The sequence below is a fragment of the Hydractinia symbiolongicarpus genome, chromosome 5, assembly GCF_029227915.1.
Source record: "Hydractinia symbiolongicarpus strain clone_291-10 chromosome 5, HSymV2.1, whole genome shotgun sequence".
NCBI classification, from domain to species: Eukaryota; Metazoa; Cnidaria; class Hydrozoa; order Anthoathecata; family Hydractiniidae; genus Hydractinia; species Hydractinia symbiolongicarpus.
The window spans coordinates 20,419,777-20,436,969 of record NC_079879.1 but is presented as its reverse complement, the minus strand read 5'-3'; the positions used below and the strand labels follow the sequence as shown (position 1 = coordinate 20,436,969).

Sequence of the window (17,193 nt, the reverse complement as noted above, 5' to 3'; positions counted from 1 at the left end):
CGGGGGAGGTAAACAAACGCATTCTGAATTAACGAAGTGAGGAAATGCTGGACGAATAAACTGTATTGCAATTTTTTTCAGATTAATTTTGTTTATACTCATAATTAAATATACTTTGTATTTTTTTATATAAAAGAACATATATGTAAGTTATTTTTCCCGTTACTTCCCCTTTAAATAACATCAGTTAGATGACAAAAAATATCTTTGGGCGCAAACGCATTCTGAATCAACGTAGCGAGAAAATGCTGGACGAATAAATTGTAATACGTCTCTTGCAAATTTTTTGAGATTAATTTTATTTATAAAAGCAAACTAGATGTTTAAAAACTCTGAAATCATTCGCACTGCAGCATTTTAAGAGTTCCTTATAAAAATTATCAGACATCAACTTAATTTGTACCTCCTCCAATGGTTTCATATAATTTTCGCATTACAAAAATTCAACTCAACGTTGGTACTTTGTTACCTGTTCAGATAGAACAGAGCAAATCCTACCTTACTAACCAGACACGAAATCCCCTCAAGCTTATTTTTATGGATAAAAAGTGCCAACCAAGATTCGTCCTCACGGAGGAAAGCAAATTTATTTGAAAGAAAAGAGAACGTGTAATTACAAAAAATACATATTGCAACCATAAATACTATGTTATTTTTACAACTCATAGTAACGGGAGATTGAGAATGAAATATTAACGAAAAAAAAGAAAATTCCACATAAAAAAATTAGGGCGTGTAGTTATATAACAAAAGCGTACATGAATATGTTTTAAAAAACATTAGTATTGTGGCTAGGTAGATATTATGCCATCCTAAAAGAGAAAAGCTTGTTATTAAATGATTTGCATGCAACACCTTCAGTTAAATTTAAAACTGGGGATAACTGGGGATTGGGGATGTTCTGCCCAATCTTGGAACGCGCCCCGTCTTAAGACTGGCCAGGCCAATCTTCCGACAGTGACAAATGGGTGGCCAGTCTTAAGACTGGACTGCCCAATCTATGGACGTACATGCCCAATCTTAGAACAATTGTGGAAGACAAACAGAACAATAAAATTTTTAGAATTTACCTCTTAATAGGAACTTTAATTTGACATTTTTGTTGGAAAATCAAAAGCCAAAAATTTATATATACCATGTATTTTATGTATAAAAAATTGAAACTACTCAACCATTTTAGCATAGTCTATAAAGTTTTTCTTCTATAGACTATGATATTACATCTAGCTAACTAATAATATGGTTGAATACGATTTTTCTGATACTTCATAAATATAAACATTTTATTTTTAAAATTTAGCCACTACTACAAGCTGTATATAAATGCTAAATGTATAACACATGCTCTACCAGCTACCTAGCTAGCTAGCTACGATTTTCACTCTACTGTGTCCAAAAACAGGCCGGGTCAATTCAACAGTACCCAAAATATGATGTTTTAAGTGCCTAAGAATGTTTGTTGGGAGTCGCAAAAAACATAGCTCGTGTGGTGCATCCCTTCCTTAAAATCTAAACGGCGCCAAAGATGGGCCTAACATGGTCTTTTGCCCAATCTTGTGACGCCCTGCCCAGTCTTAAGACTGGCCGGCCAGTCTTAAGACTGGGCAATTTTATGTCCAAAGATTGGGAAGCGTCCTAAGATTGCGCAGAACAGGGATAATTAAACTTGAACATTTTTTTTTTGCAGTAAAAAAAGAAAATCTATTATTTATTAAGCGATGGCTTTCTCATAACATTTTGAATAAAACTAGAAAAAATCTTTAAAGATCAAATTCTGCAGCCACGTGTATTAAACTCAGCAAACACAAGACATTCTCAATTTCTTGTTTATATTTGTACTTAAATCCCAGCCTCGTCCACAGGCTCCCTATGGATATGACATCACGCAGTTTTGAATATCGTAAGAGTTTCTATATACTTTACCTTTTATTAAAAATATTTAGTAATACATACAGCTGATCGAAACTGAACAAAACAACATGCATGGTGTGTGACTAGACAACAAAAATTCGTTTCACATACAAATTCAATTATTTACTTTAGATAAAGTGAAAACACCTGACTTCTCGATACCACATAAATCCGAAAAAACTTGGGAATCAATTTTTGTCAGAATGTGTACATGTTGTAAGAAGAAACCTTAAGCATTTTTCCTTTTTTAAAAAATTGTTGAAATTCCAAGATATATACAATGTTTTTTTAGGCGATGCTTCACGACTCTCCAACTTAGCGTACTTCTCCATCCATTTGCAGGACCCCTCCCCGACCAATTTCAAAGAACTTTCTCAAGCACAAGGCAAGGGCCTTAATAAATACTTTGTAGAACCTCGTAGATCATAGATCTTCTAAGGGTTTGACTTCTCTTCATTTTCCTCCAGTTCTAACATATCCTCGATTTCTTGTTCCCACTTTCCATCGTCAGCACTAGGTGCGTTTTCGTTCACTAGCTCAAAACTCTAAAGTAATGATCAAATAAAATAAGTTTTTTGTATTAAAAAAATTATATATTTAAATTCAGGAAAGGCAAGTAAATCATAAATTTATTAGATTTATTAACAATCCCAGAAATGAATAGTAAAAACATTAAACAAAAAACAGCGCTCCTTTTTGTGAAGGCAAACCATAAAACCATTAAAGAGTTAAACAACATTGCAATTCTCACCTCCAATTCTTCTTGTAATTCCTGCTCGATTTCCCAATCTTCCAAAGTTTTAGTTTCGTCAGTGCCTTGTTTAGTAACCGAGTCAACTTTATCACCTACTCCGAGCATTTGTTTTTTTTCTTCTTCGCTTAAGCCTAAACAAACGTATTGGTATTACAATTAAGTAACCCAACAGTTTTTATTATCGTCCATACCAAAATTATAAACTGCGTTAAAGAGTTATATTTAACTGGGATTTCTCATAATACAGTATGATAGATGATAATGTATAGATAATTGCTTTTGCGACTTAACAGAGAAGAGGCATTGTGAGATGATGATCTTATTATGATCGCATGAGCATGTTTTAATAAACCACCAATCAAAAAATTTAATCACAGACGAATGTTTTAAGTATACGCATGACGTCATCGTTATCACTCTTGCGTCGCTTTACACGATACATACCTTCTTCTTGCGTTTGAAATGCATCGCTGACAAATTCATTAGTAGATGGACTTCCAGCATTTTCCTGATCCACATCTGGAAAGACAGTCCCTTCTTGGTCGTCAGCAGAGGTATCTTTTACCTTCGCCCCACCTAAATATAAATCACGTGGCTCAACCGAAGCAGAATCTTCCAAGTTTACTAATTCCACAAAGCATATCGGATTTAAAAATCGTACTGTAATAACAGTCAATGATAACTTTCTTTATCAAAGTTATCACTTCTTGTTAAGTTATCTCTAGAGCTAAGACTTGGTGTAATAGATTCTAAATAAACTTCCTACCTTTTGTGTTTAAACTTTCAGATGATGACGTCATGGAGGATCGATTTAATTCTACAAGGTGTAAGAAATGTTTCACAATTTTCAATCGATTATATTATATCTATCACATAACTATGCGAACTTTAACAAGTCCAATTTGTGTGGTTTAAGTATAGAAATATCCTATTTAATTACCGGTGGGGATCAACTTTGACATTTGTCACCACATCTAGGTATATTAAGCGGAGAGTTGTGAATAATAAAGAATATAACATATTTTTGCAAAAATAAGCTAAAATAAGCAATATTTTCTTTTCCAAGTTTTTTGTCCCTTCTTTAAAATTCATGATTTTTTTTTTTTCGAACGCATTTTTCTAATTTTGGGGAACTTTTGATTTTGGTGTTTCATTCTGTTGCTGCATTCAGAATTTTTCCTCGATCTTTCGAAGAGCGTTCTTTAATACGTTATCCATGGTTTGTTATTTTTTTTTTACCTCCACCAAAAAGAATAAAAAACAAGCGCAATAACGCACGTTATAATTTTTAAAAATTAAGAAATATGCAGAACTTTTCTTAAACAAAGTGAAGCACGGCCTAAATTCTAACAACAGAACAAATAGCTCCAAGCATGTTCATAAACAAAGCCAAGGATAAAGCAGAGCGCGAGTAGCAAACCCAATTGCGCATTGTGTGACCCTTCGGGTCTATCACAGAAAATACGAACAAAACATTTATATTTATCTGCCAGACGTACCAATAAATTTCGAGAAAAAAAACCTGTCAAAATAAGTCCCGCAAAAATTAGTCAATTTTAAAACACTTGATCAGAAAAGATTTATTTTGCAAAATCTCAGATCACCTCATCGACATACCTAGGTCGGCCATTGTGGAAAGTTGAGTCGACTGTTTAATTAGTGTTACACGATAAAAGTAATTCTTCCAGAATTTTTCCTCTTTTACTCTAAACAAAAAATAGCAAATTTTGGTAATACTAAATTTGTTAAAATTGTATTAACTTAAATTCTCAGAACAGAACGAGCTTGCTTTTATCATTCCATACCTTTCATTTAATCGTTAAAATTTCAGATATAATTAGTCAGTTGTGAAAATTATTTCACAACACACAATGCATAAGTAAGTTACCTTTTCGGAACTAAATTGAACCTCATAACTTTTAAGTCGTCATCTTCGTTCAAGGCTGCTAGGGCTACTGGCATCATTTGTGAAAGATCAAAAGAAAATTCCACACCATTTGGTGGATCTCTCAGGAAATTTCTCTCATCCTAAAAAGTGTAATGTAATAATGTACCCAACTTCATACATCATACACGTAAACCAACAAACCAACTAACAACGAACAAACAAGAAAATAAACAGACATTGGGAGAGATTGGCCATGGTCAACCTACCATGGTCACTCTCCCCTATCAACATCTAAGAAGGTGATGTTAAATCACAGAAGATTCATGCGTCTGCAATCATTAATTTAGCGGCAGATACCAACTCACATGAAAATTTAATTTCAGCTTTACTTATCCTTAAAGAGGAAAAGAATGGTAAATCCTGAAATCTTTAGCCAGCTAATAGTATGCCCTCGTTTAAGTCGTAAGTATTACGTAACGTAAGTACGACGTAAAGCAAAATCTATTACACATTAATAAAAGCCACGTATTTTTTGCTAAAAAGTTTCTAAAACATAGATTAGATAAAAGTGATACAAGACTTCGTAAGACCTAATCTCCTGACAAGATTAAGTTTTATTAATTCTTCATCGCTCTCTTGCAAGGTTTTGCCAAATTTAATAATTTTACCGTCTAAATGAAAAAACATCATCTTCTTGTTTGGAAAAGGACTTAGTCAAAAAAAAATATGACAGGAAAATTCTTGCAAAGTAATTCTATGCTAAATTTAAAGGAGACTAAATTCATACCGCCGACAATGCTAAAATTTGTCGCTTCATAGCTGATTCTTCATGGTAGCCTTCCCATGGAGGCACTGCGTCACCTGCAGAGTGAAAAAAAAAAAAATGTGCCTATTTGTTCCTATTCTTTTACAAGTAGTTAATACCTCAGTAACAAGAAGACATGGGTTGGTTGGGTAAGCAAACAACAGGCTGTATAGTTTAACTTGACAGTGTCATTTAGTGACTGTAAAGCATTAAACATTGACCAAGAATAAGCAATCAGTTTCTGTGATTATATAGGGACACAAACCAAGCAACAAATAACCATCGTTAGTTGTCATCTTTTATTTCTTCACACTTTTTGTGAATTGTAAAAATAATTACTTTCTTCTTCTTTTTAACAGTTTTTATTCTTTTACCTATGCGTCTTGCTTCCTTTTCATGGATAAATTTATCATTTTCTCGCTGGAAATCGCCAATAATAGTCTATAAAATAAAACAAAATTTTTCTTTTATGATGTCCTAGGGAAAACCTTACCTCCGTTAGTTAAGTTACCTCCGTAAAAAATGTCATTGTTTCATGGCTTGCCTTTTAACAATAATTATTACCCTCTTCCACCTTTCCCACAACGTGCAATATCATTCATTGTCCACCACCTGCTACTTACTGCACCAATTTCTAAAATTTGCCCGGTACTCAGGACTTTAATTATGTGTTATAAAATTTGATAACACGTTCTGGTGAAAAATTAAACCATTAAGGAGAATATAGTTCAAAAAGAGTAATTATTTATCAAAAAATCCCCCCCCCCAAAAAAAAAAAATAAAATAAATAAACAAATAAATAAATAAATAAATAAATAAATAATAAAACTATGCAGCTATTGTGATTTAGACTGTAAACACTAGCCAATTGCAACAAGAAACAGGACTTAAAACCACGTAAATTAAACGACTAAGATGCTTTGTTTAAAGAAATTTTAAAAACAAAGTATCAGTAGCATATGTTTTTCATGAAAATGTTTCACCTTGTTAAGCAGTTGTACACAAGTGCTTGAAGGATTTTTTGTTTATAGTTAAATCAATAAGCATTAAGGAAATTGATGTAAAGATTTACTATTTCAAAAATAAAACAAAGCAGAGGCGTAATTCATACATGTTCAAGTTTTTCATCCACTGTTTCCTTCCATTTCGAAGCTGTCTGTCCAGCTACATTTGCAAATTTATAAAGATAACCTAAACAAAATAAGAATATTCTCTATTTAAATTTAACAATTCACTCAAAAACAATTAAAATTAGGGGCAAAGATTGCTTAAATTCAAACTTTTATCCACAGTCATTCAGACCTGTATTATCATTGACAATTATTTACAGGGGATGCAACACATAAAATATTCATTATTACCAACATGGACACCTCCTAAGCAATAATTATCAAACTTTTTTTGTAACAATTTGACAGGCAATGGTGGAAAGAAGGATTCTTTTAGTCTAAAAAGACCAAGAATATTAACTTCCTTTTAGAAATAAATTAATTATATAAAAGTAAATTAATGAATTGAAATCCAGTACACTAAGAAGCCTTTAAACTCTTTACAGTTTAGATTTTTTGTGTCAGGTGACGGATTAAGAGAATCTGAAGAAAACCAAAAAGATAAACGAATTGTTACTGTTAAACGAGAACATTGATAAATCTTTGCTTCTACTCAACAAAAAATTGTGCTGTTTATATATTGTTAAATTTAAATTCAGGTTTATGACTAATTAGTTTTTCCCCCTGTATTCTCTGAGATATTTCCTGCCGTTGTTCGCAACTTGGACCTACTACACCATTCTTTACTCCATTTAGAAAATTAATACTCATATATTTGTTAAATAGGCTGTGAAGAAATCCACTTGATCAGGAGGCAAAAAGTTATAAGGATATATTTTGTTAACAATGACATGTTAATATACATTTTTTTGACGTCATCAACCAGTCTGTTTTCAAGCCGGTGGGTAAGACAGCTTTAGAGAATTGGTCCCATTTTTATCCCAGGGTCCTACTTATCCATGTGAGAGATTATCTCATCCACCTCTAAGTACTATACTTAAAAACTCAAGCATGTACCTTTTTTAATTCTAGTATTTTCCAGTATTTTTGGCAGTTATTCCATTATCAGTGGTCGCTCTGATCTACATCTAAGGGATATTTACCCATGAAGGGATGCATTAAAAGGTAAGGGAGTGTCAAGCCATATTTTTTACAATGGGAGCAGTTTCAGTTTTTCTGAAATTTTTTAGTCAACAATAATAAGAATACACTTTAGTAATAAAAAAAATTAAAGTGATAAAAATGTAGATAGTGTGATATAAACAAAGCTCTTTGTTAGTGTTCTCAATACGATACTTTCTAATATTTTTCTTCTTGCTATAACTTTTCCATTATCAATATTAATGAATCCTACAAGAAGACCCTGAATAGAATAAATCTACAGGAAAATATGAATCTATACAACAGCAACCGTTAAATATATTCGACTTTAAAAATACATGCACAAACCTGTTTAATAGCATAGGAAATACTAATGGTGTGTCAAATTTTTTTGATTTATGATACAACATCTGTTTTAAAGATACTCTTTAATACCAAATCAACGTTAAATGTATATATAAATGTACATTTTACAGTACTCAACAACTGTATCAATCAAATGAACAGAAGATGACAAATGAAACACTAGGAACGTTTTTTATCAATTGCACCGTTTTTCATTTTGTTCCTGTGCATGGCATATATTATAAAATTGTTGTGGCCCACTTTGCATTTACGTGTTTACTTAGTGTATGTATCATTATTCCAAACACATTAATTATGCTGGTTATTTACACTAAACCGTCTTTACAAACTTCTGCAAACGTGTTTACATTCTTTATGGAATTGAGTGACACATTGATTGGAATCGTATCTATACCATGGGCAGTTAATTTTATTCTTGCATTGTTTAGCAAACAGAACTGCTTTTTATATTTATCAACAGTCTCATTCGGTTATGGAATGATACTATTGGCAATTGTTACAGTGTTTGCAACTGCTTTGGACCGCTACATTGCAATCTTTAAGCCATATTACTACTGGGAAAAATCAGAACAAATTAAATCTTGGTACATTATATTTCTAATATTAACTTTTATAACAGCAATGACAATAGCAGGTCTCAGTTTATTAACATTTCAGTTTACATTAGCCAAAGCTGCCATTCTCATTATCACCCCCATAACATTGCTTCCTTCTACCATAATCCATGTAAAAATATATTTAACTGTGCGGAAAATAACAAGGCAGATCTATCCACAGCATGCAAATAAAGGCAAGAAAATAAAACCAATAGATCATAAAGCCTATATGATTGCTCTAACTCTGACAGCGTCTTATATTGGCTGTTACATCCCAATCTTCTTTCATTTGGTTTATCAAATCACAACAGGAGACACTAGTGATGCAGCAGCAACCATTTTTATTTGGCTAGTAACAGTTGGAGGGGTAAAGTCTTTACTCAATCCATTAATATATATAAACCAACTTGCACCAATTCGTGAAGGAATAAAAAAGTTTTTGCAAAGCAAATGATGGTCAAGTTAAACTAGAGAGATATTCCCAAACAAAAAACTAGGTTGTATATTGATATTGTGAATGTATATGTTAAATTTATTGAAAGTTAAATAAAAGTTTTGATTAAGTCAAATTTGCCCCCCTCTTCCTCTCCTTGACCCATTCATTAGCAAATGTTTTAGGAAAAAGTAGCAACAGTTGAGAAAAAATCAATTTGTTGAGAGGAGCCACTTAGGAATGACATTTGAAATCTAGGATTTTCCCAGGTTAAATATTACAGAATACCAAGGTTTCCTTGTTGATATATTTTTTTGCAAAAATAGTAGTGTACCTATACCTTTTTTTGTGTTTTAACTGATCTTAACAATATTTTGCAATAGCCAATATTGGTTTTCTCAGCAAAACTACTGCAGTTTTTGTCATGAGATAAGACCATTGTAACAACATTATTTAGCCCACATTTGCTTTATAATTAAAATAATAACTTTATTAATGTATTTGTATTTTCGCTTAATCCCAAAAAATTGTAACCAATTTGCAAGCTTTGCTATAAATAAATTCACTTTGTGAATGTATTGCATATACCCTAATACTACAGTGTTATTTTGTCCATTAGATTGACAATTCTCAATTGAAATAAGTTTACTTTCCCTTACAAGCATTTGTTTGTCTATTCTAATGACATTTTCTACTAAACGAACCTAAAAGTCAGCCAAAAATTCATTTATTGCAAATACATTTTCAATTTTTCTTCATCAAATCATTCAACAATGAAATGATTTAAATTTATTGATTTGAAATCTTATCAATTATTAAGAAACAAGTTGATAAGGCCCGTGGAAAAATCCACTTAGGAAAAAAGGCCATTAAAAAAATAAGTTGCTTTAGATGTTTTGCTGGCGTAAGCAATGCATATACAAAAAAATGTTCTTAAAATCTTAAAATAAAAAAAGAAAAGCTTACAAGGTGCAAAGTCTAGTTGATAAAAAGTTACAACAATGACACTCACAACATCGACACCCACGATACCAATACTCACAAAATCGACAGTAAGAACACCAACAGTCACAACACGGATAATAACAATGTCAGAAATAACGCATCTCAAATATGTACATCTTATAAATGATTATGTTGAAAACCCTCTGTATTTTATTCTGAAATGTCAAAAAGTTGACCTGCAAGAGTTAGCACAAATCAACAAAAATAAGTTCTTTACACATTTTAAATAATGTCTTTCCCTTAAAAGCTTATACAAAATTATGAAAAAACCATAGTTTAGAAAACAATAAATGTAAATCTACAAAAATCAGTCATTTCAGTTACATACCATTCTCTCCCACAAAAATTTACACAAAATGTAAAAATCAAACAGTTAAGAACACAAAAAATTTTCTTTTTTAGTATGATCATCTGTACTGCCCTTTACCAACAATTCTGAACCTAAATGTCCAAAAATCAATAAGCAAAGAATAAACTTGAATTAAAAAAGATCATTATTTTGGAAACATTGTATACAGTTTGTAAACAAAAGTTTATACAAAATGTAAAATAGATTGGTTTTTGAGAAACACATCTATATCAACGAAAATAATTTCATTCAGCATGTCGTATATTGCCATTACCCATCAATCTTCCACAAAAAGGTTATGAAACACATCAAAATTTAGAAACATCAGTCATTTCAGTGCATACAGTCATCACCCATTAGATTACAAAATCAGAAACAAAACAATAATAAATAACTTAACACACACACTTTAAATTCTATAAAATTCGTTCCACTAGTCATATTGCACGTGGTTCCCCTTGTAAAGTGCAGAGGTAATGTGAAAAAAAAATTATAGATGAATTCCAGCGTGACGTCATTTGTTTACTTTTTAGCAGTAAGCTCCTTGACTCTGGGTTTTCCGTGGCAGGAAAAAAGATGCTATGATTTGGTAAAGAAAGGTCTTTTATTGTGGATTTCTTCTATAGGGGACATCGTTGGGGTTATAAACTATTATCGAGTGTAGGTTGATGCCTTCTGATTTATTTGAATTCATTAAAAGTCATAAGAATGCCTTCGTTTGAAAAAATGAACTGATAATTACTTTGCTTCACCTAGCACCCCAATCTTTTTCTCTGCCACGCAAATGCCAAAGCCGAAAGAGGTTACCACTGAAAATGTAAACAACGGAATTCATCTATACTCTATATGGGCATAAAAAAACATCCTACTATCCTGCAAAAGTTCAGATCTTTGAAAGATTTTGTAGGTAGCTAGCTAGCTTGTTCCATTATAATTGGTGTTAATAAAAGAAGAGAAATTTGGAAACTATAGTAGTTAGCTATAGAAAATTAAAAAAGAGGAATAACAACAGAAGTCATAGGTTAGAGTTAGCCATGGGATGGGGAGCTGGACTTGGAGGCTAACATTAGCTAGCTAACAGTAGCTAAGACACACAGTTAAATATACTTAAACTGGGAACACTATTTATAGCTAGCTATTTATGCTTAGTAAAACACATATAAAGAGAAGCAATAGTAATGTAAAATTAATAACATTACAGTTTAACAAACCAATGTTTTCCGTTTTTTAGTCAGCCAACAGCTTTATGTAGCATTTTGAATTTTAGGACAATACAATAGTTATGCGCCAGGGCACATGAATTATGCAACAAAACGCAAACAAATATGGCTACATACGCGGTAAAATTTAAAACTGTGGCTTTTCCTGGGAAATGCGAGTCTGGTTGCTCCACTGACATAAAAACAAAACGTCTAAAAATATCAAAGTTCTTACTATTTGTGATTTCAAATCCACTTTAAACTCTAGCCTTTGTTTTCTACTTCTAACTTTACTTTGCATCTAGTTCCACTTCTCACTTCACTTTTCTACTTCTTCACTTGGTCTCTTTTCTTTTTAAATATATAGTTATGCTTTTTTAAACCACTTTTTTTCCCTTTTTTTCAAGGTAAAGGGATCGTTCTGTTATGCTTTTTTTGGTGGCCTTTATTTTCTACTTCTAAATTTACTTTACTTCTATAGCTCCACGCAGCTCCACTTTCACTTCCAACTTCACTTTTCTACTTCTTCACTTGGACTTTTTTCTTTTTAAATATGTTTTTTAAACCACTTATTTTACTTTTTTCAAGGTCGTTCTTTTGTGGGGTTTTTTGGTGGCGAGAGGACACCATTTTTCGAAAGTTAGCCGTTAAATTTATTTCAGCAAATCAAATTGAGTCGTTTTTATCACATGATGTAAACAAAGTAACCCGCTAACCCAAAATGGACATAATTTTTTCGGCAACCTCCAAGAGAATTTCGGCAACATCAAAGGAAAATGATGATGTCCACTTTGCCTGTCACAGACACACGAAGCTGGCGTAATATTATATAGATATTCTGAGGAGTGCTTTTTCAGGCATCTTGAACCATAGCAATTCAAAATTTTTGCTCTGAAAGAGTCTTCAAAAAAAATGCCCAATTGGTACCAAGCAGCCCTATTTGTGAATTTCTAGGTGAATTTCTACACCCTTCTCAATATTGCATCCGTTCTCAAGATGCATTACCAGGGAAAATAAAATATTTTCCAGAATAAAGTTAAGTTGCTTCCTATAGCGATACCTAAAGCATTTATTAACCAACAGAAAATAGATAATTGAATATGTTAATTATAATTCTGCAAACAAGGTACGAGTTTTTGGGTCAAAGTTTTTCTTACTTTTGATGATAAGCCAAACACCACATGGAAGGTAAAATGTTAGGTGTTTTTTTTAATCTATATTGATGTGCACAAATATTAAAAAATGGCAACACAGCTAGCGGTGGACAAAATGTGGGTTATAGAAAAACCAATTTATCAAAATAAATTACACTTTTACTGTTATTTCACCCTCTTTTCCAGTTAATTTTTGCCTTTTTAATATGAGAGAAGACTGCAAAAAATTCTCTGGTATTGTTGACCTGATTTTGAAATATGATTGCCTTTCACATTTTGCACATAATTATGATGATTTTTTTCCTTATTGAGCACTTTTCCAGGTCAAGATTAAAATGGTGGTTAATTAGATTTGTAAACAAATCCTTATAAAGTTGGTAAATTTACAAAAGAACATTTTGTTGTTACTTTATAGTACTGTCCTCAGTGTAAGAGTTGATAAAATATAATGGACTTGGTCTTGGTGCTAAAAAATTGCGGCATAAAAATGTAGACTGATAAAGTAAGAAAAACAGCAGTCATGCTTTAACTTTTAGAAAGTGCATGTACGTTGCGTGTGGTTAGTAATAAAAAATTTACTGTAGGCGTCTAGGTAGCAGCCTGCTTTATGTATTGTAGCTTTATGTTTTGTTTACATTTAATGATAGCTAGCTAAACTTTTTATTTTATTTTAAGTATAATTTGCGAATTTAGATGACACTGTTAGCTAGGTAGAGGATTAAATCTTGCAAGAATAATCTTTTAGCACCTCTTTTAGTAATATTGTTGAATATATTTGCAAAAAATAAGGCTTGAAACATTTTTAGGAACCCAATTCACAAATCTGGCAAATTAAAAACAAAAAATTCATTTCTTTATTCCTTTGCGAATTTTCTCCATAAAACATGCACTCACAAAACATTTGTTTTAAATTTAATTCACTAGAAAGAATTCCACAAATATGTATATTTATGGGAAATATATTTGCAAAAATTAATCAAATACTCACTTAAAATTGTTGAATATTTTTAAAAAAAGAGAATACGATTAAAAATCTTTTGGGGGTCTAGCATCTCTGAGAAATTTATGAATTTAAAATCAACCTGTCTGCTGCTAAATGTGTCTATACATTAAATTTGTCTGATTAGAACTGAAACTTGGTACAACAGAATTTAATTTTTTTATTGGCAGAGTGGATTTCTGTGGGATAGTGACAGATATTTCATGAAACACAAGCAAATAGGAAATTACACAATCCAAACATAGCACAGATTTTTAATTAGACCCCAATAATTAGACCCAAAATTGATATGTATACTGTCAAAAATGGTTGCGTCCTCGAAAAGCGCTAAAAACAGGAAGTCAGAAACTATGTTAATAGTTAAATTTTTTTGGCTTAATTTTATCAAACTGGTCTAAAAACATGTCATACCAAGTTTCAAGTCTATTATTTCAATTGTCACCAAGGTTATATGAATTTTAATTTTAGTGAAAAGTATGGTTTTAAATCTCTTTAAATAAAAGAAGCCTTTTAAACAAAGAAGGACTTTTAAAAAATGTTTTAAAAATTAGTTCTTGCAAAAATTAATTCCCTCAAGATATGGTTCTGATTTTTAACATAACAGAATGGGTGTATGTACAAAATTCTGGAAACTTTTGTAAACAATCTGGATTTGACATCACTCAAACAAACAAAATTTATATACAGAGATAGATATATTAAATTATTTTCATAACCTGCTGGTAAAACAGCACAACATACTTACTAAATTTTAAAGAAGTTTATCACAGTTACAATGACAATTTGTCTGGTCACTCAAGTTCCACCATTTTTAGTTGCATAAATTAACGTATTACATATGACATGTTTGCATAAATTTGGCCATATATTGGCAATAAACAGTCAACAATACCATAGGGTTTTTTGCTGTCTTCTCTCATATTAAAAAGGCAAAAATCCCTCAGGATAAGTTATTTATGCTTGTGTTTAGTTTCGATTTTTACTCAACATTATTAGTGCGTTGGGTAAGATTTAGAAACGTATGACACAAAGGTGCTAAGATTTCTTGTGGCGTCATTAAAAATTTTTTATCACTGCCTACGGTTAAATTTAATTAGTAGAAAAGGGTAAGTGTATATAGTCTAAAAAAAACATCCAGCCAATTTACTTTTACCTGTATTATGAATTGAACATAAAACATATTGGGATGCAAATCTGAATCCCCCCTCACTGGTTAATAATTTCAATAAATTTACCAATGCATGACATCAGAAACATACATATAGTTTGCATGGAACTTGTAGGGTTTGGAGTAGGGGGGCGGGGTGTTGAATAGTGCTGTTGCTTCTGGATATCATAATGTTAGAACTTTTTAAAATACCCCCCCCCCCCCCCCCCCCTTATTCATTAGGATAAAACAAAATACCAATCATTTATTGTAAATATTTTACCTATTTAAAAAAAATAAAGATAAAGTGTATTCGAAGCCAGCCTATAAGTTTCAGTAAATGCACAGACTGCTAGTTAAGTAAACAACTGTATACATGGATTGATATTATCATCAACACTGACTTTTTTCAGTTGGTAAACTGAGGATTGGCTGACGGACTCCTTTTGGTGACAGGGTAATTGAACTTACATAAGAACAGGCAATACGTTGTTTTAGAATCATTTCTAAATTTTGCAGATATACCTCTCCATTTACATAAAAAATAATTTTTCAGTTAATAAAGTTACTACAATTCCATTGGGTTTAGATTTTTTAGTGTCAAATCTCAGATGACAAATCTCAATATGCTTTTCATTGAATTCTTTTTTTAATAGGGTCTGAACAACGACATTTATAACAAGATGTTAAACACAAATTTGTTTTGTTTACTGTATCTACAGACCAGGAGGAACAAGAGGATATAACCTTAAATCTATAACAACCAGTTGTTGGCAAGAGAGGCACACATGTCTCTACAACCTTGCCAGTGTAATTCAAAACCTCAAAAAAGGGTAAGGAGCAAAAGCTATAATTAATGGTTTAAGTTTATTTGGGTTAACAAAACTGAGAAAGAAATTATTAATTTTAGTTGGAAGCCAGTTCCACCCCCATTTAATTTTTCTGGTTTTAATTTATGAAAACTATATATATTTTTTTATTTTCAAAAAAATCCACATTGTACTTACTGCCAAGATTAGTTGCAACATCTTTAACTTTCTTGGCTGAATCTGGATTACTATCAACACCTATTTTTCCACTCTCATTCTTGGCATCCCCTTCTTGTGGGTCCCCATCTTCTGTTTTTTCTACAGGGGATGAATCAGCAGTCTTTTTCTCATTACTTATACCCAACCAATTCCACATCGCCTCGTTTTTGATGACAAAAGTATTGTTTTTGTAATTTATCTTCCTGGAAACAGGAATAAAAAATGATAATACAACAGCTAAATGAAATATTTAGTCAATTAAATGTCATTATCTCAGCTTCTTGGTAAAGTTTTTGATCACAAAGAACTTTAGTTATAAGTTATTTAAATAAAACCAATGTTTGTAATTTCTCATAACATTCACAACCCTGGTGTATTACAACTACAAGGGTCTTCCAAATTCATTTTAATAAATTAAAGGAGAAAAACGACTTTGAGTTGATTAGGCAGAAATAAAGAAAGCTTAAACTAAATAAAAGAAAAAATTAAAATATTTTGAAAGAGAAGTTAAAAAATAATTGCTATTTTTATGTCAGGTTTAACTCATTATTGCTAAAATAGTCTGGAATATAGTATATACAAGTAACATGCAAAAAGCATGACAAAATATTGTGCTTATCACAACCCCAGTTATTTATACAATACATAATTATTTTCATGGTTATTGATAGAAATAAACAATATTAGTGATAAAATAACTTTAAACAAAGATCCTGGAGTCATTTATTGGATATTGGGCAGATTCTACTTAGGCAAATTTTATATTTTATGAGAAAAAAAATTATTTGCAGGTAAGGATTGCTTTGTGTCTTTTATAGGTAAACAATTGAACAAATGAAATGCATTATCTACTTACAATATTTATTTACAAGATAAAAGGGTAATTGAGAATATATATAGGTAAAAAAAGTTAAATAGTGAAGTGAAGGACCGCTAATTTCTTTAGGGCAATTAAACCACCACAAACCACAAAACACAGCCCACAAACATTAAAACAAAATGTTTGCTCAGATAATTTGGCCAATATTTATAGCTAGCTGCTGATACCCTGCTTTTACGTTCAAACATCAAAACAACAATAATAGCCCAGCCGGCACAAGACGTCTTTAAGACGTCTTAAGATGTCTTTTTTAAATCTTATATTAGAGAACGGTATTAAGATGTCTTTAATGCATTTTCTTTAGAACGTCTTTTAAAAGATGTCTTTTAAACGTCTTTTGAAAGTAAATAAATTCGTATCTTGTAGTATACGCATTTTAGATGTCTTTTAGAAGGTGTGCGCAAACTTAGTTAGCATTTTATTTTTTTTAGAAATCAATGTTTTAAAAGATGTTTAAAAGACGTCTTTTAGACATATTCCGCATTTCTAAAAGACGTCTTTTTTAGCGCTGATTTGTCCGTCTATAAT

At 31.5% G+C, this 17,193-nt stretch overlaps 1 protein-coding gene across 2 annotated transcripts; it reads right to left on the bottom strand.

The window, feature by feature from the left end:
- Window positions 1-568: 568 nt before the first annotated feature.
- On the bottom strand, window positions 569-16,009 carry LOC130645244 (synapse-associated protein 1-like). 2 transcript variants are annotated; one of them, XM_057451169.1, is made up of 11 exons: window positions 15,765-16,009; window positions 6,470-6,549; window positions 5,733-5,799; window positions 5,341-5,414; window positions 4,554-4,693; window positions 4,283-4,371; window positions 3,432-3,482; window positions 3,110-3,241; window positions 2,663-2,796; window positions 2,327-2,456; window positions 569-812 (listed from the first exon to the last, which is right to left on the bottom strand). In XM_057451169.1, the coding sequence occupies exons 1-10, from the start codon at window positions 15,940-15,942 to the stop codon at window positions 2,346-2,348; spliced, it is 1,056 nt and encodes a 351-aa protein (XP_057307152.1). In that variant the 5' UTR covers window positions 15,943-16,009; the 3' UTR covers window positions 569-812; window positions 2,327-2,345. The 2 variants fall into 2 exon arrangements, with proteins under 2 accessions (XP_057307152.1, XP_057307151.1); XM_057451168.1 differs by lacking the exon at window positions 569-812 and having other exon boundaries at window positions 1,813-2,456.
- Between the last annotated feature and the right edge of the window lie 1,184 nt (window positions 16,010-17,193).

Bases quoted from the DNA above. Each gene is read 5' to 3' on its own strand.
- LOC130645244 (XM_057451169.1), bottom strand. From the start codon at position 15,942: ATGTGGAATTGGTTGGGTATAAGTAATGAGAAAAAGACTGCTGATTCA. The intron at 6,550-15,764 runs GTAAGTACAATG...TATTTTGTTTAG, and splicing joins TGTTGCAACTAATCTTGGCA to GTTATCTTTATAAATTTGCA. The intron at 2,457-2,662 runs GTGAGAATTGCA...TCATTACTTTAG, and splicing joins AATTACAAGAAGAATTGGAG to AGTTTTGAGCTAGTGAACGA.